We start from the raw sequence: 24,874 nt of genomic DNA on the forward strand, positions 1-24,874 counted from the left end.
GACACTTGTTCGCACTCGTATCTGTACCTGTGATCACGTTTCGTGCGTCGTTTTTGTTTAAACAACGCGTTAAGTGTCGAGCTGTAAATGTTGTTAGTTGGCTCTCGTCGCGTGCGCGTTGTTTCCGTACGTTCTTTGTGCCTGAGCAGCGCGCTGCACGTTTCGATCTGATTGTAGTTCTCAGCGTCACATTCCAAGTTGTTGCTATCCCATTCATACCCTCGCGGTGAAAGTGACTCTTTTTCAGGTCTAAGCTCCGCTATCAAATGATTTAGTATTTTAATCGAGCAATAAAGTCACTATATCGCTGCCGACCTCATTACCACGTGGTGGCGCTCGCCAAAACTTTGCGGGCGGAAATGACGCCAGAAGGTTGCCGCCTATCATTGGATAAATGTAACGTTAGAAGCGATCGTGGTGTAGGATTGAAACTGAGTTTACTAATTTGTTTCATTTTTCTTCTCCGTGCTTTGTCATCGAACCCTGAACAGACGCGGCCACCAGAAAAAGGATCACTGCGACTACAAAGCGTGACAGAGATGCTGGCTCAGTCAGTCAGTCAATGAACTTTATTTACAAATTGTCCTGAGGAGCCGATTCCCCTCAAGAGGGAGGGTCGGCTGCGGGCCGCACCCACGTGGGGACAGGAAGAGCGAGCTCCTCCGCCAAAGTGCGGGCCCTCTGGACAGCCCGGATATGGACCTCTCGGTCCGAGCTGGTAATTGCCGTCCTCCAGGCAGCTTCTGTGCTGAGAGGCTCGCCATCGCGCAGCGCCGCGCATTGCCAGAGCATGTGGGGTAACGTGCAACGTCTCTCTTCGCAATGAGGGCATTGCGGCTTTATGCTGTCGATAAACTTGCTGTACACTAAAGGCGACGGGTAAGTACCCGTTTGCAGCATTCTTAAAGTGACTGACTGGGCCCTAGAGAGTTGCTGGCTGCCATTATTCTAGGCACTATACTGCCATTTCAACACTGAATTTTTGGCTTGCGCGGGTCGGATGTCCATACAAAAGACCTCTCTCTCTTCTCTCTGATCACTTCTTAGAGTTCGCGAGCTGTCTCTTTGCACATGTGCGTTTAAGGGTTAAAGTGCACCATTGTTTTTTGTCGAGTGGCTCATCAAGCAACGCACGAAGGTTCAACAGTGCTTCACTGCCCTGGTCCTCCACAAGTTCCTTTCTCAGAATAAGAGGAGGGAGTGCTTGGAATGTTGTAAAAATACAGCCAAATATACCTTGCTTCGACACCGTAGCTCCCGCTTACGTTCCGGCAAGCCAGGAAAACGAGTCCTTAGGTATACACCTCTTTTCCTTATATATATATACACACGTTGCCTGTCTGGCCGCGGTCGTTCGCGCGCGTGCTTATCTCGTGAGTGAACAAGAGGGCGCTTATGGTTGCCGCGCTATCGCGGCAACGATCAGCGCGCACCTTGAATCTCCCACAACAGGCGGGAGCTTCTACGGGCTGCGTCTCAACACACACACACACACACACACACGCAAAAAACGGTGCCAGCAGTTTACCAGAAGCGGCCGGGTTCTCTTACACCAGCGTTTTGTAGAGGTACGTGAGATCGGATCTGAATGAGTTGACTACCAGCCTCACTTCGTATAACGTTGCAATTTGTCGCTATCGCATTCATTGCTTCACCTTTTCGGTGAAACTGATGTTGTGCATTCATCCCTGCCACAGTCGCGAATTGCACTTGACAACATGTGCACAAGTATACATAGCCACTAAGAAAGCTTCTTGAGACACAGCTAGGTATTCAGTGGTTATGCACGTTTTACAGGTTTTGTACCGTTTGTCTTAAGTTATTCGCGTTCGTCTGTACATGTGATTGCGTTTAGTGCGTCATTTGTGCGTGAGAAACGTGGGGCACATTTCGATCTGCTTGCCACTCTTCGCGTGACCTTCCAGTTCGTAGCTATCGCGTTCATTGCTTCGCCTTTGCGGCAAAGCTGTGACTTTTCTTGCTTAATGTTCCTGATTTCTTTAGTGAGTGTACTCAAGTTCAAATGTTTCTGAAAATCAATGAAACGTGATTTGATCATAATGATAATGATAGCCTCCATGTATGGCTCACACCCCTCTGGGATTTAGCAAAAAAAAAAAACAACAAATTCTAACAGCACTCATTCATGCGTCTTTCTCCTCTAGTACATCTGTGTATGCGTGCATAAAAAAAAGAAGCTATATTCTTTCAGCATTCGGATTTTGTCTTGTGTTTTCTTTCATGAAGCTTCCAGCAAGTTCTGTAGGCCATCGTGACCTCAAGCTGATCTGAATTCAAATGCGTGTGCATATTTTTTTTACACTTAGCAGAATGTTAATTTAAGCACGAATTGTACACTTACCTGATGATCACGAAAATAGCCTACTCGGGAAACGTGTTTATATGCCCGCCACGGTGGTCTAGTGGCTAAGGTACTCGGCTGCTGACCCGCAGGTCGCGGGATCGAATCCCGACTGGGACGGCTGCATTTACGTTGGAGGCAGAAATGTTGTAGGCCCGTGTGCTCAGATTTGGGTGCACGTTAAAGAACCCCTGGTGGTCGAAATTTCCGGCGCCCTCCACGACGGCGTCTCTCATAATCATATGGTGGTTTTGGGACGTTAAACCCCACTTATAAATCAAACGTGTTTATATTTGTTGATGGTGCACGAATGAAACTGGCGTACTTATATGATGGATTTTGACCAATCAAAAAGCATTCACTACCTGCAGCGTCATCATCATTATCACCCATCTCGAGGCTGAGCTCTGCATTCCGACGTGAATCGCGCTGGTTCTTCGATAGCTCTCCTTCGATAGCTCATCTGCAATTTGATCAGGTGAGTGTGTTCTCTGCGCCATACTTCCGAAGAGGGTGGTGCATATGCTCGGAAAGACGCGATAATGGGTTATTCTCAAAACGGTGCGATATCTTCAGCCATCTCGGGGATAACGGATCCTTGATAACGGATGCTTCTCTGAAAAAAATATATATGTGTCGGGCGTTACGATGTAGCAAGAGCATCGGAAGGATAACTTAAATGAGCCACCTGGTTTTAAAATAGCTACGGACAATTATAGATTACCTTCCTGGCAAACTCTTTCTCTTCGCCTCATACTGGTCATTGAAGGGTTGTAGCTAAGCCTCGCCCTCCATGGCCGCCCAGCGGCGCGTCGGTCATTGCGGTGGCGGCACCTCGCTTCTGTGTGTATATATTCATGCAACCTGCGCAAGACACGTGAGGAGCTTTCGGTTCATATTTCACAAGCCTATAGGCACACGTGTGCCTGTTCCGTTTTCCGCTGCTAGAAAACGGAACAGCGGGAATCGACAAATGAGCGACTGTAGAGCGGATATTAACGTATATGAGTGTCCTATGCCACACAATGAGGCGTAACGATCTCGGTCGCGAACATCCGGATAGCGCTTCATTGTTTAGACAGCTTTGAGTGTGTGCTACTAGGTCCCGTGTAATTTTTATAACGATAATTTTTTTTGTTTTTAGCGTAAATACACAGGCACACAATTTAGACCAGGCTCCGCATCATGGCCTTTAGTATATCCTATACATGAACTGCTGCGCCGTCAGATTGTGTCATTTCAAATGTGACTGCCAAGCTATGAAGCGAGCGACAGCTCGCGTCTTTCACGACACCAAAATAAACCGCGAAATCAGCCGAAAATTAGTTTTAACTTGGTGATAGATGAACGACGGCACGAGAATTTCCTCTGGCAATATTGCCTAAACACGACATAAGCGCTATAGTTCCAATGGTGTGCCACAATGAGCCGTTATTCGGTGTGAAATTAAGTAGGACGCATGCTTTAGCAGGAATGTATATATGCAAAAAGGAAATTAAACGAATTTCGGATGACTTAGCGGTAAATGTGAGAGAAATAGGTCAGCGTTAACTTATAATCACATCTGATTACCACGCAACAGTAAAACATGCAACATTTCACTCGTCAGTGTTTCCCTTGTGCATTAAAACTTGTGCTTTTCGCATACCCAGTGTTGTAAACGTTGTATAATCATTTTGTAATACTTTGGTAGCCGTTTAGCAACGTGTGCATGTTTCATGATTGACCACACGCTGTTTTCTGTTGTTTTTTGTTGTTTTTCTCTCTTTGTGGTTTGATTATTTTATGTAAACCTGAAACTGATGTAATTTTGATGCATTTTCTTTTTATTTCCTAATTTCTTGAAGTTTTGAAAATCGACGTCAAATTGTTTTTTCATGTTTTGTGCCCTGAGGATTTTTTGTAATGCCAAGTGAAAAGGGGTAGGAGCCTCGTCAAGCTGCTAACATAGCAGCTTTTTGCTCTTATCCTTGCGTTTTCTTTTTCGCAACTCTGTGAAGAAAATGCTCAATAAAGCTGAAAGTGAAACTGAAACTGAAACCGAAATTCATTGACAACCAACACACACGAAAAACAATACTAAGTTACAAACAAAAACAATTAGCCAACTATGGTTGGTGCTGTGTCCGCCTTGGTGTATCAGTGACTATGCAGGGTGCTCGCCTGCTGACCTCAAGGTCCCGGGTTCGATACCGGTAGCGGCGGTCGCGTTTCGATGGAGGCGATAATGGTATAGGGGCCCGTGTCAGTGCACGATGTCAGTGCGCGTTCGAGAACACCAGATTTCCGAGACTTCCGGTGCCCCCCACTATATATACGGCGTCCCTCGTAATCGTGCTTTTGGAGTGTGGCAGCTTGGGCTAGTTGGTATGGCATGACGATAGTTATAGCGCGAGAACAAAACGACGACACAGAGACAAGAAGGACACGTGTCTTTCGTGTCCTTCTTGTCTCTGTGTCGTCGTTTTGTTCTCGCGCTATAACTATCGTCGTGCTTTTGGGACGTGACATATTACTATGGTTGGTGCTGGAAATGGGCGAGCAGTATAGGGTAGGCTTCACGCGGTAGGTTTTATTAAAGAAAGTGTAAACAATTTCGTTTGCCATATCCTTAGCGCTAAAACCTCACATTCTCATCATAATCGGATATTCACGCCGGCTTCACGCGACTTTTTGGTGCATTGCAGTTGGCGTAAGGGACGGCTATCCCGTGGCTCCACCCCGTGAAATGGGCCCGTCAGCGAACGTGCAGGGAAGCTCCAGCGAGACGCCACAATCATCAAACTACCAATCAGGTTACTCCTCAGGTAACCAATTGCCGCATTCACGTATCTTCGCGAGCTGCAATTCAATATATAAAAACACGTGCCGTGAATGTGAACAACCACGTTTTACTGTACATATACTTGGTCACCAGCAAAGCCCTTACGGCCGAAACTTTCACGCTGTGGTGGTGATTCAGTGTCTCGAAAAGTGCCGAGTAATCTTGCACACCTATGTTTTATTTATTTACTTTTCAGCGAGCAAGTACGATGAGATGTAAGTACATGCGTCAACTGAAGGTCATCGTATACACTCTTAAAAATACATAGAGATGAGGCAGTGACTGCAGTGTTTCCTGCCCATTTGTCACGATTAATGCGTTTGACTAACGTTTTTTCTATCAATGGCCGTAAATATCAGCGCTATACTATATAGCGTATCAGGGATAGTGCGTCAGTGCTACTTTTTTGTACGTGAAATCTAACCGCCTATGTCGACCTGGCACGCCATGATGCAATATTGACTGCTGCGAAAAAAAAAAAATTCAATCAAACTATAGTTTAATTTATTGTCTTTGAACCAACTATAGTTTAATTTATTGTCTTTGAACCACTGTTTCATGTTATGTCAACGCATATGTAAGTAGCGAAGTGTAAAAATCCGGAACAAAAACATCACGTGTAAGCCTGAGGCCGTTGTTAGGTCGGCTGTACAAGGCTTGCTACCCTACAAAGGATTTTAAAAATCCGCAGACCCCACGCACCTTGGGAATGGTTGTTACGTGAAGCATGCGGAGGGAAGGTGACCGTGTTGTAATTTTTTATTCAGCGAGACTTTATAATCTGACGCCTAAGATACGTACAAGTCTTGTACGAACAGATGGACGTTAAACAGTCGCATGTTTATACTGTTGCGTCCCCGTTCTGCCCGTCCCTCCGTGCATACGTCCACCTATCCGTTCGTCCGTGTGTCCGTCAGTCCATTTGTCCATCCTTTATACTAGTCGGCGACTTCTACGTATACATTATGCACCTCCTCCTCGCAAGGAGGAGGCCTGACCACACGCACCCGCTGCAGCGCGTCAACGCGTGGCGTTTTGACGCGGCGTCGTCTCCTCTCTCCATGAAGAGGCACGTGGCATAGAGTTTCATACAATAATACCTAGAGGGGAATCTGGCGCTAGTGCCTACGCGCACTACTTCAGCTCCGCTTGTACCCCATGGGAATTATGGGAAGTACAGGCTTCGGATCTGCTTCGAATGGATCACGTTCTTGAGATTCGCGACGTTCGTTTGCTGAGTGTAAAACAAGGTAACATGAAGTTATGCCCAATTGAAACTTGCTTAATTTTTTTGGACGCAAGCCTAATTGCAAAATGTTTTTGTGACTTGGCGGTAGAAGTGAAACCTGGACAAATTTAACCACCAGGGTATGCATTGCTCTGCCGTTGCGTTCCAGATTTGGCATCAAGATTTAATTATTTATTCTTTGCAATATTTCAAAACGAACATTTTTGTTTTGCTCTCGAAAGTAAGCAATATTCATTAATGGAAATAACAGCACGGTATTAAGTGAGAAACACTCGACGTTTCGTCTGCTGTGATGCCAGATGCGTGTGTTCAAGTGGTCTGCCCCTGACGCACCTCTCGTTTTGTTGTGAAGTCTAGTCGGAAGAGCATGGCGGTGTGTCTACTTCGCGTCGCCGTCGACTTGCAGTTAATTTAAACAAATTTTGGGAAGACGCACTAACAACAAATTACTGTACAAGAGTGGAATCAATTGTCTTGTGACAAAGTGTGCTGTCATAACGAAGACTTGTTTTTTTTCAAAGCTGTAACCCCCCTGCTTACACGCCTTTGGGCAAAGCAGGGTATTTCTGAATAAAGAATAAAGAACGTGAACTCGATGTAATATCCTGCACTGGCGTGGGACGCTACATCTATGCGCAGCGGTGAGTGGAAAGACGCTTCGCTCAAACTCAAACACGACTTATACAGCTCCAGGAGCGCGTTGCAGTAAATTGAGAGGCCTAGCAGTTTTCAGCCTCTTTGAACAACAAAGGCGCAGCTTCAGTACTTTGCACCCACCCTACTACCCACTGCTACGCGAAGAACGAAACTGAAACTGTAGAAAAGGATCCGTAGACAGTTTGCTGGCCAACGCGATCCAATCCGAAGCCTGTACTTCCCATAATTCCCATGGGGGTACACGATCGCAGCGCAAGATTCCTTTCTAGGTAATATTGTATGAAACTCTATGGCGCGTAGCTGCGTGATGCTGTGCAACCTTTCTCTCTACCGAGAGAGGGCGCGGCGCTGCGTGAAGAAAGCCATGCGCTGACGCGCTGCAACGGGTGCGTGCAGTCAGGCCTTTAAACTAGTCGGCCACTTCAACATAAACATTATGGACCTTAGGACCTAGCTTCGCTCCATCATCAGCATTCGCTTCGTGGATCTGCAGTAAAGTGTTGTATTATTTTGTGCAGTGGCGGTGTCCCAAGAGTGGCAACAGTGTTCGTCGGTGTATTGATTCTCCTCGCAATCATCGTCATGGCGGTGATGGTGGTCGCATTCGCTAGCGGTAAGGAGCACATGGTCACTCACTGTTCATACGTGTTGGCAAAATAAACACGGTATGCAGCTGGTTTACACATATCTGTACCTTAACTACTTTAAATAATATCATGCGACGCGGCATTTGTGTGAATTTTGTGTAAATTAAATTTTAAACGTAGAAGGATTGACTGCTGGGCGAGTTGTTTATTCATCTTAGGATGGCGGTGCGATAGAAAACAGCGCAAGAGGAAGGGACGTTGACACGATGCGAAGCGCATAACTCAACGCCATTCGCTGTGGGAAAAGCAGGCAGGGTTTCTACACTTGGATATGCTCTTAAGCGAGTGTATAAGTGCGCATGTGTCAGCGGTGTAGCGGGCCAAAGCCGCCGTGAAATGCTCAATAGCCACATCGAGTTGACGCATGAGAGACAAAGGCCTCTGCGGCTGGTAAAATAACTTACTGGGCTTCCGTAGTCTTCAGTGGGTAAACCACAGGAGCGTAGTCAGGAACTTTTTTCATACCCAAACAAAAAGTAAGAAAAAAATGGGGGGATTTAACAACAACACCCCTTCTACTATGGCTACGCCGTGGTACACCATCTCAGTAGGCAAACAGCGGGTGTGCGAGAAGATGCCCGTCACAAGCGTCTCCCATATCAAGCCAGAAAAGCCACTGCTTCAACACGAGGTTTAAGCAATGAATTCGATAGTGACGAATTGGAACGTTCATACAAGGTGAGGCTATAGCAGCTCCTTTGGCACTCTATAGGTACAGCATAACCAAACGATGCCACCGCGGTGAGCAAACCGAGCTTCGTACTGCTTCAACACGAACAGTGGGAACACATACTAAGCAAAGGTATGTGCTAGTCACTGTCAAGATACGGCGACCACGCCCGGCTGATCGTGCTGTGCATTTGCGGAATCACGTATTTTTATGGTGGAACTGCGCACGCCACTGAACTTTCGCGTGACGTGAGTAGCACTGCGCGTTTCACTTGCGCTTTATTCACTATATTGTCGGTCCTCGCACACTCTAATTATCGTGTGCAACAAGCAATGTTTATCTCTTCCCCCTTTCGTTAAACTCACTCCTTTGGAATTTATACGGAACATCACAACGGAACCCATGCCGACGGTAAAATGCAAAGAGCATCCATGGCTGCTACGGAGATGACAAAGACAGCTACAACGATCGCTTTCAAGTGTAGCACCCGCCACATACGTCACCTACTAAATATTACGGTTGAGTAATCGGTACAATTTGATTGCGTTTGACAAGTCATCTCACGTACTTTGAAAGTAATTGTACATACGGGACGTTGAACTCCAAAATTAAAAAAAATGACTGTTGTGGGACATAATAAACTCTCCTCCCGTCTCAGGATCGAGATCCGACGACAAGACAACCGGGAACGACGAGCAGCCTGATTTCACTGAAAACAACGGGAAGGGTGTCAATGACCCGACCGTGATCGTGCCCGAATTCAGGTCTTCAAGTACGCCAACCACATTCACGACGAAGTCAACAACACAAGCAAGCACCGAGGAAAAAATCACGGAAGGAAACACCGAAGAAGAAACCGAAGCACCACTTACGGAAGCGATAACCGACGTGGACACGAATCCCACTACCACGCAACTACCAACCACACCGGCCAAGAGTGAGTACATCAACAACAAGAAAATAAAAAGTCATCTCCTGACATATGAACTGCAACTTTATATTAATGTTAGGTGCTAAACGAGGCATTATTTTTATCATATAGTAGACGAGCCGCTAATGTGTTAATGTGAAGCATAACATACAGGCGTTCGCACGAGCGTTTTTCATGCACGGTGATTTCGGCGCGAAATTTAAAAATGAAACTTCAACTTTATTCTTTCTGCTAATATTGAACTTATGATAGTGAATCATGTGGCATTATAGTTCCCAGAGTGCAGTTTGTCAATATAACCCAAGCCATTGTTTCTCTTTAGTGTACTTTTAAGCCTGGTAAATTGCAAGAAGCTTGCTTCTCAAGAGCTCCGATGGTGGCTACAGCGTTGCAATGCCACAGCGCAAGCTTACCAGATATTTTCTCTTAAGTGTCCTCCTAAGCCTTTTGTCTGCAAACTTCGTCCTTCATAAACTTACGCAGAAGACACGTGATTGATTGATTGATTGATATGTGGTGTTTAACGTCCCAAAACGCAGAAGACACGTGGGCTGGCCTGATCTGCACAATCGGCACAAAGCTCGGTGCACCAGAAGTGCTCCCAGACGATAGGTGGTGCAATTACTTGTTCTACGACTCTGTCTACAAGAAAGGTCCCGCAGCATTTGACCCGAACCTCCTGGATCCCGCCTTGGGCGTGTTTATGGGTCATCTTTCAAAATACAATTACACCGCGTTAGGTATTGGCTTCGCGTCCAAGTAAGCATACTTTTTTTTTCTCTTGAGTTGTTTTGAAGCATGAACCTCCAGCTGTCGGCAATTTTGTGTAACCTTGAACCAAAACACAGAACCGTTATCCAGGCGCTCAGACGAAACCATCCGGGCGCCGCTGCAAGAACAAAAGTAGAGCACCTGTGCAATTAGTGGAATCTGAAATTGCAAACTTTAAACGCACTACAAAGAAACGAAACCAACATACAGGGAACGACACAGGAAAACAGTGCGAACAGCTTTTTATTTCTGTAGAATCAGGACAAAATGTATACCCGCAAAAAAGGAGCGCAAAAACGTAACTAAAAAGTCACAGCTTTGCCGCAAAGGCAAAGAAATGAACGCGATAGCAACGAATTGGAAGGTCACGCGCAGCATGGCAAGCAAATCGAACCGTGTCCCGCGTTTCTCACGCACGAATGACACACGAAACGTACTCACAGGTACAAGTGGATGCGAATAAGCGTCTCAGTTGTTAAATCGCTGTGTCTGAAAAACGCACCCTTTTCGCAAACGGAGGCTGTGCAACGATTGCAGTGACCTTTGTACACCCGGTAACTACAACAGAATCGTTCAGGCGAAACCCAAAGGCTAGCCAAAACGTACGATCCTCCCCACTGCAAGATAAGGGCGCGCGGTCGAGCGTACACCCACTTATTCTCTACGCGGGCCAAAGTACGCTTGAGAGATGAGAGCCGTTGCGCGCTCACTGTGCCATCTTGCTGATAATGCTGAAAACACGATAGTTCCCCCACCCCCGAGATGCCCGCCAACAGCAGTAAGTCGTAGATATGAATAGCTTGCCGTTTAAACGTCCAAGTGGGTATCCCACTGTGGCTCGATGGTTAACGCCTCGCACGACGCGGAGGTCCCACGTTCGATCCCGTGCGCTGGAATCTTTTTTCTTATTTTTTTCTTTCTTGTGTTTTTATATATATAGATACGTATACATATACGGTGCATGACATCGACGCCGACGCCGGCGGCAAAATCCAGCCGAGAGTATCCATGTAATCGCTATCGCAAAAAAAAAAGCTCACACATGTGCAAGAAATTATGTACATAGAGATTCTGTCCTCAAATCGACACCAACGTGTCTCTAGGCCTGTCAGCTTTCCTGACCACGATATGATTATCGACACGCCATAATAAAGGGCTCCTGTAATTCCGACCAGCTGGTGTTTTTTTTTTTAATCTTGCACTGATATCGCACAGTACACGGGCCTCGAGAATTTCACCCGAGAACAGAACGAAAATAACGAAAGCCTCCCAGATAAAGAGGCGTCTCGCTACTTGCCGCTAGGGGAAGGAACCACGCTTCCTCCCCGCGTCGATATGACACGTGCCCAGGTCGACGAGGCTTCGCTCAGTCGTTCGCTGCGTGCCGATGACGTATCACTGTCGTCGTGTCACGTGGCCGAAATGGGGTTGAGTCACCACGACGGGCTACGTTTTCCCCCTCCCTATGGCGGAAAAGAGTGGCGATGCCACACGAAAATTTGAAACCAACTGAAACGGATGTTTTAATCCCTGTAACTTCCTTATTATAGCACGTATTCGCAAAGTTCTTGCGTGTTCACGTTGCAAAAGTGCACATATTTCTCTTCATAGCAGTTTTTGGAAACTTTGGGTTGTTTACTGGCCTTTCTAAGAAGACTGGATTTCGCTGTACACGTTCACAACTTTAGTTCTCTTTTTGTGAAGTGTTAGTTGCTACCTTCGTGCAGAATAGGAATGCTCGGGCAGGTCCTTACGAAAATTGCTGATGTAGAAAAACGAAAAAGTAAACGGGACACCAAACGCAATGGGAAGCTTTCTGCTCAATTGTTGTAATCATAGCTTTTACATTACTGCTATACAGCCATATCATGAAACTCAATTTGAAAGCCCTACCTAACTCAAACTTCAGCGACAAGCTGAATAAAAACGAAATCACTCCAATGCATGCGGAGCTCACCACGGCAAAAATGATTGATGGACTGCCTCCCCGCTCACTCGTCGTGCGCAGTTTGTCACATGGTGGCTTGCAAGTGCACGACCATATGCGCTAAAACTTCATCAGCTTGTTTTTGAGTGGAATGGAAAAACTTCATTTTAGTCTAGCGGAACATGCCCCATGTGGTCGAAAATTCCGGAGCCCTCCACTACGGCGTCTCTCATAATCATATGGTGGTTTTGGGACATTAAACCCCAAATATCAATCATAGAGCGTAGCGGATGTCTCCCACGTAGGTACTGACAGGGAGTACCTGGCGGCCGCTTCGTGGGCCTGCTGGACGACCCATTGCTGGTCGGTGAAAAGTGAGCTCACACAGGGATTTACTCTAGCGTCCACATGTTCTAATCTTCGATCGCCTGACTTTATGCATCGTCTATGTTGCTACCAACGCCGGTCAATTACATGTACGATGCGTCATTTAAGGTTTTTTGGCTCAAAACTAGCATCCTGATTTTGAAGGGCCCTTAAACTGCCTTAAAAATTCAAAAGAAAAAAAATTGACAGCATATCCACGGAGTGAAATGATGGAGAGTGGGGCGAAGCATTCGTCCGTTCATTCGTTCTTGCTTCCGTCTGTCCATGCGTCCGTCTGTGTGACCGTCCATGCGTCCATCCGCCAGTCCGTGCGTGCATCTGTACGTGCGCCCGTCCCTGCGTTCGTCCATGCATCCGCCCTTGCGTCCGTTCATGCGCCCATTCATGCATCTGTCATTGTGTCCATTCGTCCATCTGTTAAACACTCCAAGTACCACCATCTTGCATCTTTTCATCATATATTTCCCACATAGGAGCACCGCCATCCAGTGGACATTCCAAGCCTCTGAACGAGAGGAGGCACACGCACACTTTCTTGCGGCTTGCGTTTCGTGTCTACCTCCCACCATTTACCACCTCGAGGTCATGGTATATACTAGTTCACTGTATTCATGGCGCTGCGGCCCAACGCTCGCTAAACCTTTCTAAAACCTAGGAGGTTACGCCCAGCGAGTATAACGTAGCAACCTTTTCCTGTCAGATAGTGCTCAATGTACATGCCAATGGCTGCTAATGGGAAATGAGAGGCGGAGAATTCGGCTTTTACTTTCTTACGACTTGCACTTCGTATCTACTTCCCACCTTTAACCACCTCGAGTTCATTCATGGTATATACAAGTTCATTGTATTCATGGCACTGCGGCTCAACGCTCGCTAAACATTTCTAAAGCTAAGGAGGTTACACCCAGCGAGTATAACGTAGCAACCCTTTCTTGTCAGGTAGTGCTCAATGTACATGCCAATGGCTGCTAATGGGGATCGCAGCGTGCGCGTTAACTAAAAGCTGAATGCTCCTGTCTCTCATTCGCCATTAGCAGCCATTGGCATGTACAACTGAGCACTATTTATTATTGTTCAACAACGCACAGAAGTAATCTCTCACCGGCACCACCTTGGAGGTGAAAAGGTTATGCTTGTTACACCCTACAACGGCTACGAGGGACGAACGGGTGCCGCTATAAGGAGCTTCGCCCCTGAAAACGTGGTTGATCCCTCTTTTTAGGAATCGGTATAACAGGAAAGTGAAATAGTGTCTTCGCAAAGATTGTTGCGCATTCATTGTGCATTGTTTCGCCAAGGGCGAAAGAAACGAATGATGCAGTTACAAATTGCAATGCCACACGAAGAACGGCCAGCAGCTCAAAACTTGCAGCGCGCACCTTGAGCAGAAAGCACCCTTCAAAAAGAAGACACAAGACGAGCGTGGACTGACAACTGTCACAATCCTTACTACGCGTGAGCAGTGCGCTCCTTCCGTAGACGCGGCCGCGGCAGCGAGAGAATTGACGTTCATGTTCTTTTTAACTACTGCAAATTCAAAGCAACCTGCAGTGGAAGCACAAGAGGTACAAAGCACCCGAATCCCGAGATAAGCGCGTGTGCGAGTGAGCCACCATGGCGTCTCTCATAATCATATGGTGGTTTTGGGACGTTAAAACCCGCATATCAATCGAGTGAGCCACCTCTGTGTTTGTGCATCGAGTGACACGCCAAGAACAAGCAACAGTGGGCCAAACTGCTAAGAAGTGCTTCACTAGCAGACCAACTTCGTGCTGTCCAGGAGGCCCGCCCGGCGGCGGAGAGCTTCGCGCTCTCTGTCCTGACGTGGGAGACGCCCTCTACACCTGCCTGACGTCTAGCCGAGTGTCCTTCAGGACCCCCCCCCCCTTTTTTTTTGGGAAGAGGGGGCAATAAAGTGTCGCCACCACACCATGTGGAGGCGCGCGCGCACAGCGACACGCGTGGTGGCGTGGTACAACGACCTTTAGAGCGCGCGCGCCCATCGTGCAATCTCACTGCTGACGACTAGAACGCGCTGATGTTTCTGAGCTCTGAAGATAGCCAGTGTTACATGATATATATATATATATATATATATATATATATATATATATATGTGTGTGTGTGTGTGTCTTGCCATTGGCGAGTTAGCGAATGGTCGCCCTGTGGTGTAGTGATTGGGGTCGCGTGCTGAGGAGCGCGAGGTGGCTGGATCGACGCCCCGCTGCGGAACTTCAACTTCTCGTTTTTTCTTTGCAATCGTGTTAGTAAATATATTAAAGCGCCATATCCGTTGCGGAAATATGTCATGGAGCCGTGGTGGGACCCGGAATAAAACAATTTTGTGCTAAAAAAAGCGAGAAAAAAAAAACTCGAGTGTTTTATTCTCTCCCGACGTTTCCCGTTCCCGCGGCACAATTCGTGACATGTGATCTCAGAATGAAATAAGCTCTTCATTGGTCTATACATATCTGTTGTGAATTGTTTCCTACTCAGCTTTACCAGACAGTCGCATGCACGTTCGCCTTTGAACTCGGGTTGGCTTAGAACCGAGCTTTTTAACGAGTGTTTGGAGCTGCTCTGAACTCGACGACGAACCTCGACTTCACGCAGGTACAGCCAACACCTGAAATCGGAACTTTCCACGAATAGCGGGGCTACGCCAGTGGTGCTGAAACATTTCTTCGACGAAAACATTTGCAACTTTGGCATACTAGACACACCGACAGATGGCTTGGACAATTCATCACTGCAAGAAATGCTGGAAGGCTTGAAGGTGCGACCATTTCCTGAAAGAGAGAGAGAGAGAAAAAAGAAAGCGTTGTAAGGTTTTTGAATCTGTCACTTCGAAGACGAACGCGCATACTCGTGGCCCAAATCTAAGCGGGATGTCTACGTGAAAACATGCGATATAGTTTATGGTGACGGCACTGTCAGGAGAGTTTGGTCGACAGGGATGTTCACGCGATTACTATTAATCGCTAATGAAGCCAACGCCAACACACAGTGAAGCAAATGATGACATGTAAGAAGCATTATTTGTAGTTTTTAACTATAACGTGGTCATTTACGTAAACGAAAAGGAAAAAAGTGGGCGAACAAACATTACATCACATTACTTTATTTCCTTGAAGACACCTTAGGGGGTAAACATAAGGCTAGGTGTACAGAACAGCCCAGTGAAATCACCTGGTAAGTTGGCTACATTGTCCAAGAATGGTGTGGGAAAATCCATTCCGATATTTTGCTACTCGGGGGCAAAAAGGAAAAAGAAATTTTGATGGTGCGAGCACGTGGGCGTGACACTTGCAGTTCATGTCATCCGCGGTTAGATATGTGCGTAAGAGGAACGATCTAAGATGAATGACCGATATCACTGCAAAAAAAAATGTGGCATAAAGAAAACGTGACAATACGATGACACAGACGGATATTATATGAACCGGCATAAGATAAGTCAGAATACCTAGACAAATTACCTTCGGTATGGGCGGAACAAATACTTTTCAAATTAAGAGTCTGACGATTCTTTCAAATGGGTTGATCTCCCGCCCCTTTTATCAGGTGTAAGTGTAATTCTCGAAGTGTTAATTTGCTCGTGCGAATCTTATATGGCTGCGAGTGTGGTACACGTTTTCTCAGATAAAAATTGCAAACCACATCTATTTAGTGCTATAATGCTAAATAATTACTATTATAGACTACAAATATTATTCCTTAGGCATGCCTTTGCTTCACTTGCTCTTGGTTACACTCAGAATTATTCAATAATATCAGTTGCTAAACTGCATTCCGAAATCCGGGCATGCAGCTGGCCCAATTTTTCGGAAGTTAGCTGACTATCGCGCCACGTGAGAACGGCAACACAAAACTCAAATAATACGTTTAAAAGTAGGCGTGCAGACCAACAGGTGGCGCGACAATCTTCTCAATCCTGACAGGAGGCCAATGACTCGTCCGGATTTATATACATGGAGCCTGCGGGCAGTTTCGCTATTGCAACTCATATATGATTGAATAACTCTGGGTTTCTAGGCTGTTTATACGAAGGAACGAGCCGTTCATTTATTCCGTTTGCTTCGTTAAATGTGTCATTTAAAAAATGGCGTCATGTGCAGGGGCGGATCCAGCCACTCATTTTATGGGAGGCAGGTCGCCTAAAGTAACATGGAAGGGGGGGGGTCATTACTTTTTTGTTTTCACTAGCAAAAAATCCCCTTCGCAGCATATATACTGTTAATGTGTGCTCACATTGGTTTCACTCATTTATACTAATTGGTGATAGGAGGTGAGCACTGAATTGAGGGAGGGGGTCGGGAGGGGGATCGCCCCTACCGCCCGCCTTCTGGATCAGCCACTGGTCATGTGTATTGACAGTTCTGATATGCAAGTAGTCTTTGAATTCGACACGTGAAGTGGTAACCGCGCCTGAATTATTTAGTCAAATAGGAAATTTCGTAAAGTCATGAAAAACATATTTAGATTCTTATAAATCGAAAAGTTTGACGTAGCAACATTCGCAAGCTAACTGTATAGAGCTTCTGCCACGCGTGTGTGTGCGAAGTTCACAACGGGCACATAGAAAATTTAACCTCTCATGTTCGAGCGATGCATGGCTAATAAACAGTAACATCAAGCTCTAACTGACTACTATGTTCGAATTGCGTGAACAGTTCAAGAAATATGGCTGCGAGCGGACAGTGGGAAGTTTTTTTAATAGCGTACACAAAGCTTTGCTTTAGCATTTAGCACCACTGCGCCGAACGCTAAGCGCTTGCGGGCTCCTGTTAAGTGACGGAAATAGCGGATGACTGCAACGAACGCTATCTCAGCGTAGGCAGTTCGAAAACGCCCTTATCAGTGCCTACCTTTGCATAAACCATGAGGAGACAAAAAAAAAAAATAATGACCCCACCTCCCCGAACGGAATCGTGAGGGAATTCGAATGCATTTCTTGCGCCAAGAGAGGGTATCAGATATTCACTCGCGCTCACCGTTGCCGTTGCCATCAGATATTCACTCGCCTTCACCGACTTCTGCCATCGCTTTGAGAGGCGCCCAGCCAGAGAACGGTCGAGAGTGAGGAGCGAGCGGACGGGAGAGTGTGGCGCCAGCGTTCTCGGGTCGGCGTTGGCGTTTCACAGCGGCGTCTGGATCACGTATCCGGATGCTCTTGACAGGCACCCAGCCAGCGAATGGTCGAGAGTGAGGCGTGAGCGGGCGGAAGAGTGGGGTGCAGGGAGGAGAGGGAGCGAACGGCGAGAAAAGGAGCGGCGAAGAACCAATGGCTGCATACAACGCCGGATGTCGGGCATAGCCCAATTAAGGAATACATGCACATGTAGAAAACGATTACCGCAGTGCTCCTGCGGTAGCTTTTATAAGAACAATAAACCACCGTCGTCCCACTTTGAACGTGAGAGAGCTACTCACTATTGGGTCTGTTTTATGAGAGTGGTGTGCAGCCTTAATTGTGAGAAAAACTGACAATTATTCTTCATGCAAACTCCTAACGACTGGAAGGCGAACGCCATCTTCTATGTCGATGAGTTGCTTCATCCCGCCCGCCTCCTAAAGCTCTCTGCACCTTACGTTGTTTAGCACTGCCTCCGAAGTGGGAGCCATTGTAAGCATTCTGCGTCTCGCTTGCTTTTGCATTGCCTCCATGATCGTCCCACCTTCGACCAAGTTATGATATCTTGTGATGACGCATTCACATGACGTCACGTTACGTCATCACCGAGAATAGGATGGCTACGCGTCCTTACTCGATGGAGTCAGAGCTTATACTCAAAGCAAAACCTCTATAAGTCTCAAGTAAAAAAAAAGGACCGCCGTATTCTGACAGTTATTTCAGAAAAAAATTGTCGTGTTAGGAGCCAATTTAGCTTAGTCAGGTGGCTTCGATAGCAGAAATGAGCTTTATGGCAGCTGCCGGGAAATGGCAATTTCTTCGTTAGGTAAAAAATTTCATAAAATCGGGTGTCATTTTGTCACGGTTTTACTGTGGTAAACATTTCTGCAGTCTAGATGAAACTTTTGCATAAACCTGACCAGAGGATACAGCAGGATTCAATATTTTGCTGATTTTTCATGCAGTTGATCGACGGCTTTGTGAAAGGCAAGAAAGAATGGCCCAAGAAATGCCGTACGTTTCTGGCTGTTCCAACTCCGGACACCAGCTTGGAAGACGTCTACCTTAAAGTATTCCCGTAAGTTACGCGATATACATGGAACTGAATATAAAGCGTGAAAGACGCGCAGCTATGAACAGTCGTGACCTAGCTAAATAGTTGCAAGGAATGATTGTTCGCAACTACATCCTTATACGAATGGTTCATACGTCGAGCACTGTGAAAACAATCTACGTCGTCAAACAACATGTGGTCTTCCTTGAACCTCGATTGTCGTGTTGTTTAGAAAAAAAATACATATTTTGATATCTTTCTATACAGAAAAAAATGGCGCCAAACGAAGCTTGGCGTGGGTGTTTCTTGTTCGTTCATTCCTCCCTCTGGCGGCAGCGAAACGGCTCTTAACCGGTTTTGGGTGTGCGTCGACGGGGCGACGCACACCCAAAACCGGTTACCAAGTTGTCATCGTCATAGAGTTTCCTAAAGTTTAACTAGAGGGGACTCTGGCGCTGCGATCGTTCAGCGACTATGGGAATCATGGGTCGTGTGTAGTACACAGATTTGCCTAGCGTCTTCGTACTTGCGAACCTCGAATCACCCTTGTGGCTTTGTTTATTGCTGTGGTTCGGTTTTCTTTCGAAGGAAAGAAGAATTCCAACTTTGTGACCCGATTTGAAGTGGTAAGCCTGACAGATTATGGTGGTAAAGCGACCACCATAACTTTTGCTGATTTTCGTTTTGTGACAAAACAGCTAAAAGCCACGCGAAGTCAAACGGAACCAATAGAACGAAGATTATACCTGCGTCACACGGGCGCACAAAAAGTTTTTTAAGTAAGCGGTCTTTTTACGAAGTTGAAAGACTTTTAACAAAGAGGTGTTGCGGCGCAGACACACGGCAGCAACGATCTCCTTTTAGTGTTTCCGTTCGAAGACGCTAGCGAAAGCATGGCGCTAGCAGTTAAAAGAGAAGCAATGAAAATTAAACGATGTATCACGATGTACAAATTAAAGACTTGTTGCACTGCTCGTTTCTTCAAATAAATTTAAGAATAAGAGATGAAGAAACACCAATGTGAAAGTTTGTTGCACTAGTTAATGAAGCACTCCCATAACTAGCAACGTGCGCAAGTCCGTCTGGCACCACTGGGCTTTTATTTACCGTATTTGTTTTACGCTGCTCTCGACTGTTCTCGACACGTTATGGGCGACCGTACGGAAGAAAAAGCGAGGATCGCAAGCCTCACGGCCTGCCTTCTCGCTCTGGAAAGCGAGGCAGACGCTGCAAAAGCCGCCAAGGAGAGGATCAAGCAGCAACTGCTGTTCAGCAATTCCTTGCTGTGTGCACTGGAGCTGTCGGAGAAGGCCTGCGATCGATCGATCTGGGCCTTCAGACGAAACGAGAGGTGGTTCGAGGGTACTGTACCTCACCTCTGTGAGCAGAACTTCAAGCAATCTTTTCGAGTGTACCCGTCCACCTTTCGTTTCATTGTGGAGAGCTTGCGCAGTGAGCTCGAAAGACAGTGCACCAGCATGCGTGAAACAAACCATCACTCCTGAAAAGCGAGTCGGCATTGCCCTATACAAGCTTGACCACTTGAATGACGGGCAAAAACACGACTGCCACGCTTTCCTCGCTTGTGCAAAATAGCGCGGCGCGAGACCGAGCGTCACCACGTGATATTGCCGACACGTTGTAGCTGTTTACGAGATTAGAAAAGGAAATAACCATTAAAAGAGTTCATTAAACCTTCTGCAGGATATGAAATTTGTTTTTACAAAGAGTTTTGGTGACAGAAAAATAAGCATTCGCTCTTTTTTTTCCCACCACTCGAAAATTGCTGGCGCCCACTGGTTTCGAGGCTACTCATTCGGAGCCGTAAAAGAGATCGACGAACTCCGTTTACGAAAAAGACCGCTTCTGAAAAGGAGTTCGCTCTGTGCCGTGTATCTGCTGTCAGGAACTCCTTTTAGGAAAAAGACCGCTTACTTAAAAGACTTTTAAGTGCCCGTGTGACACAGGTATTAGACAAATCCGCGTACTACACTCCATTGCCATGCCCGCTGAAGCACCGTGCATTGCAGCTTCCTTAGACACTAGCGCCAGAGTTCCCTCTAGTGTAAGTATATGAAACTTTATGGTCATCGTCCTGAAGGCCTGGCCGCACGTAGGCGTCGCAGCGCGTCAGCGCGTGACTCGTTGACGTGGCGCCGCGCCCTCTTTCTGCGGAGAGAGAGGGCGACCAGCTGGACGAAGCTGCGCACCCTCTCTCTCTATAGAGAGCGGGGGTGACCGTGTTCAAAAAGCCACACCCTTATGCGCTGCACCACGTACTTATGGTCAGGCCTTTAAAGGAGCCCTGACACACTTTTTTAAGTAACCATAAAATGAACTCACTAAAAGAGCTTATTGCCTCACGAATTGATTTGATTGATATGTGGGGTTTAACGTCCCAAAACCACCATATGATTATGAGAGACGCCGTAGTGGAGTGCTCTGGGAATTTCGACCACTTGGGGTTCTTTAACGTGCACCCAAAGCTGAGCACACGGGCCTACAACATTTCCACCTCCATCGGAAATGCAGCCGCCGCAGCTGGGATTCGAACCCGCAACCTGCGGGTCAACAGCCGAGTACCTTAGCCACTAGACCACCGCGGCGGGGCTGCCTCGCGAATTCAACGCCGCTAAAATTTTAAGAATCCGTCCAGCGCAAGTGGAGTCACGAAGATTTGTCGCATGCTGCAATTGTATTTTCGCTTCTCTCGTCCCGATGAAAGCGCTGGAAGCTAAGCAAGTAGAAATAGCTGGGGCAAAAAAAAAAAAAAAAGAAAAAGACATGTCACGCGCGTTTCGTAACCTTGAGCACTTTTTCATTTTTTTTCTTGGAATACGCGGCTTTTTCAGTGAGATAGCGCGCATGCATGGACAAGTCGCGGCCTCCCGCGGCGATCTCTGTAACGACCGAGCGCTCCATGTTCATACAGCCAATGGCTGATAGATGGCTTTCTACGAGTGATTTTTGAGCGTCTTCCGTTATTTATCGAGGGAAGAGAAAGCAATTTTCAGCTGACTTTGATAATTTGGCTTGCGTATGTGTTCTCGCGAGCTTCTATTACCGATTGGCAGCGTTTCATGCTCAAAAAGGTTTGCGGGGCCCCTTTAAGGCACGTTCCGACGCCGGAGCTTGAGATCACGAGTTTATATCCGCGATGTTAATGCAATGTGAAATGGAAACAGGCTTCCATAAAACGACAGATTGCGATATCGGAAACAGTTGATCACCGAGAAGCCAGTAAACGAGAGAGAGAGAGTCTTTGCCCCGCCGCGGTGGTCTAGTGGCTAAGGTATATATACTCGGCTGCTTATCCGCAGGTCGCGGGATCGAATCCCGGCTGCGGCGGCTGCATTTCCGATGAAGGCGGAAATGGTGTAGGCCCATGTGCTCAGCTTTGGGTGCACGTCAAAGAACCCTGGGTGGTCAAAATTTCCGGAGCTCTCCAGTACGGCGTCTCTTATAATCATATGGTGGTTTTGGGACGTTAAACCCCCCACATCAATCAGAGAGAGAGAGAGTCGTTTAAGGAAAACGGTACAGACAAATACGCATGCCCACGGCGCACTTTCAGGGATCACGTGTCTTATCAGGCCAGCGCTGGATTGGTCACATATGATGCTACCGCCAACAAAAATATAAATAATTACAAGCTTCATTCGAAAAACGCAACAAATTTGCCAGAACTGTGATGAATGTTGTTGACAAGTGCAGCATGTATTCACGCAGTCCCCCCCCCCCCCCCCAAAAAAAAAAAAAGTTTTATAACTGTATACCATAAAGCGAATTTTAGTCCAAAGTCGAATCAAGAAAATGTCAGGTTTTATTCGGCACATGACTGTTCGAAGAGCGTACAGCACTAGCGTTTTTGTAGTTACGCTTTCCTACTATATTCCCTAAGTTCCAGCTACATTTAGAAGCTGCTAGAATCAATTCGCTGTATATTTATTTGGCTTACAGGGTCCAGGGAAACGGTAGCGTTGGCTAAGTGGCTTTCTTTGTTCCGCTACTAAGGAAAAAGGGATGGGCTTATTGCTTGTCTTTGTCAACACCAGTAAAATAGCTACGTGTGTAAAATAAACGTATCTGCGCAGAGATCGTGGTTGACGAGTAGAGTGACAGGAACTTACATTTCAATAATTTGAGCAGTACTTACAGCGAAAGCATTGCTAAGTATCTTGCACATTGAAGATAACCGTAGTAAGAATTGGGTAATCCCTAATTTCAAAGTGAACTAAAAAAAGGCGATTTCGAATAGAAAATGATATAGGTCCAGCATCTGTTTAAACCAAACAGAGCCAGATAGATCACTGCTTCTCACCTTAATTATTATTTACTTCGCTCGTTCGAGCAGGACGGTATTCACACCGAACGTCGTGGTCATCCTTAGTCACTACGTGGAGGGTGACAACACCTTCCAGGATTGCCGCGTGGTGCCGCCATCTCTGCTGACAAGGCCTGCCTCGCTAACTACCAAGGGCAGCTACCGATTTGACCTGGTGAGAAAAGAGACTTACTTATTAATTATCGTGCTTTTTCTACGTAATACATACATCATAAGGATCACAAACCAATTGAGGTAGGAGCCCTGTGTTCTTTAAAAGCCTGTCGGATCTGGTACATCTTATTAATATTATCGGGCGTTTCACGTCCCAAAATCACACTATGATTATAAGGAACACTGTCGTAAAAGTTTCCTTCGGCAATTTCGGCAATCTTGTGTTTTTTTAACATGCTCTCATATATTAAAGCACACATTGCATTTGGCAGTTTGCCTCCGTCGAAAAGCGCGTGCCGCGGCCATGAAAACGATTTCATGACCTTGGGGTATAAGACTCTCGAGCACTGCAACGACTAAACCGTCAAGTTGGGTCCAGCAGCTTTTATTTATCTGCTGTCGTAGTAAAGCGTTGATAGACTTTCGCATACTAATTAATGTAAATCAATTAGATTAGTATTTATAAAATATTAAATTCTAGAACAACTTTTTGGACTCAGAGGCATTGAAACAGGATACGTCACACGTATTATACCGTACCCTTCGTCTCAAGACTGGGTGGACTACTTTTGGTAGTACTGGTCAACGCTAGCCAACATAAAGTCTTTGCGAAAGGCCGACCAGTCAGCCAGGAACCAACCAGTTATTGGCTAGTGTTAGCAGACTCCAGTATGTGCAGCCTTAATTCAATGAATCAATGTATTAATGAAGAAAGGAAAGAAAGTGTTGTCCACCTACATGGCAGAGTACTTTATAATGCGACCGTGGGCACCTCAGGTTTTGCTAAATGTGGCTATTGGTATAATTAAAAATATATGGAATTTTTTTTAGTTCATCTGAGTTTGCACCGCTGCACGCTCCGAACGCAAGTGTCCGAACTACTGCGCTTCAGCGCGACGGTTGCATAACCCGAGAACATGCAAATGCGTTGTACCGCGAAAAAAAGAAAAGAAAGAACATGGTAAATCCCTCTGTCATAATCAGTCATGATAACAAGAAAGTAAAGCTTGACCTTACAGAAGTAGTTGAATATTTACTTGCACAATGTGTTATGGTATCTGACAGCCATAGCGCATCCACGCCGACGCTTGGGGATTCATTTGTATCCCGACGACGAAAATCCATTAGCAATAATCAAACAATACCTATAGATGCTTGTGATAGCGGTTGTAGTTGACGGTGAGAGCAGAATCGGAGAAATCGGCGTGACAGCCACAAGAGCACCACTAATAATCGGACGCGGAACTTGGGGCTATAGGTCGCCGCGGCTTCCCTTGTTATTGCAGAAACATTGTGCATTGTACGTCTGGTACGAAAACCGCACAGCGGCGTTATTACAAAGTAGTAACATTTTTTTTATGCATTTTCATCTCAAAAACATTACGCGTAAAGCCAACATGTCCATGACTGGTTGCACGAAGTGTCACAAGATGTCGACACTATCGTTACAGCAACCTTGTATTTTTCACTTTTTTTGCGATAAAAAAAGTATCGTGATTTTGCCGCAACGGTGATTCATTCCTATGTAAGTTAAATGCAGTTAGCATCCCCATTTATGGTTTGCAAAAACGTAAAGGCATACATGTTTACGTATGATGAGCTCAAAACGCTGGTAGAGGCACGTTCCGGTAGGACGGTAAACGCAAACTGGTATACGGTAGCACGTTAACGTAAAGAAGTATACGTACAAACTAAAAGTTACACAGAGTTACACGTTACACCGTTGCGCTGTCGTCGCGCTTGTCGGACTACGACCGGCCGTC

The 24,874-nt window shown here is 46.3% G+C and overlaps 1 protein-coding gene across 1 annotated transcript in view; it reads left to right on the forward strand.

Annotated features, from left to right (window-relative positions):
• Window positions 1–5,048: 5,048 nt before the first annotated feature.
• The window catches only part of LOC119180090 (uncharacterized), a 30,137-nt gene continuing 10,311 nt past the window's right edge, over window positions 5,049–24,874 (forward strand). Inside the window, exons 1-7 of the mRNA XM_037431231.2 lie at window positions 5,049–5,169; window positions 7,611–7,705; window positions 9,068–9,346; window positions 9,880–10,099; window positions 15,039–15,201; window positions 18,525–18,637; window positions 22,968–23,112. Of these exons, the coding sequence (XP_037287128.2) occupies window positions 7,675–7,705; window positions 9,068–9,346; window positions 9,880–10,099; window positions 15,039–15,201; window positions 18,525–18,637; window positions 22,968–23,112 (951 nt within the window). The 5' untranslated portion in view covers window positions 5,049–5,169; window positions 7,611–7,674. The remainder of the gene's footprint in view (window positions 5,170–7,610; window positions 7,706–9,067; window positions 9,347–9,879; window positions 10,100–15,038; window positions 15,202–18,524; window positions 18,638–22,967; window positions 23,113–24,874) is intronic.

This window comes from Rhipicephalus microplus, chromosome 7 (genome assembly GCF_043290135.1).
Source record: "Rhipicephalus microplus isolate Deutch F79 chromosome 7, USDA_Rmic, whole genome shotgun sequence".
NCBI lineage: Eukaryota > Metazoa > Arthropoda > Arachnida > Ixodida > Ixodidae > Rhipicephalus > Rhipicephalus microplus.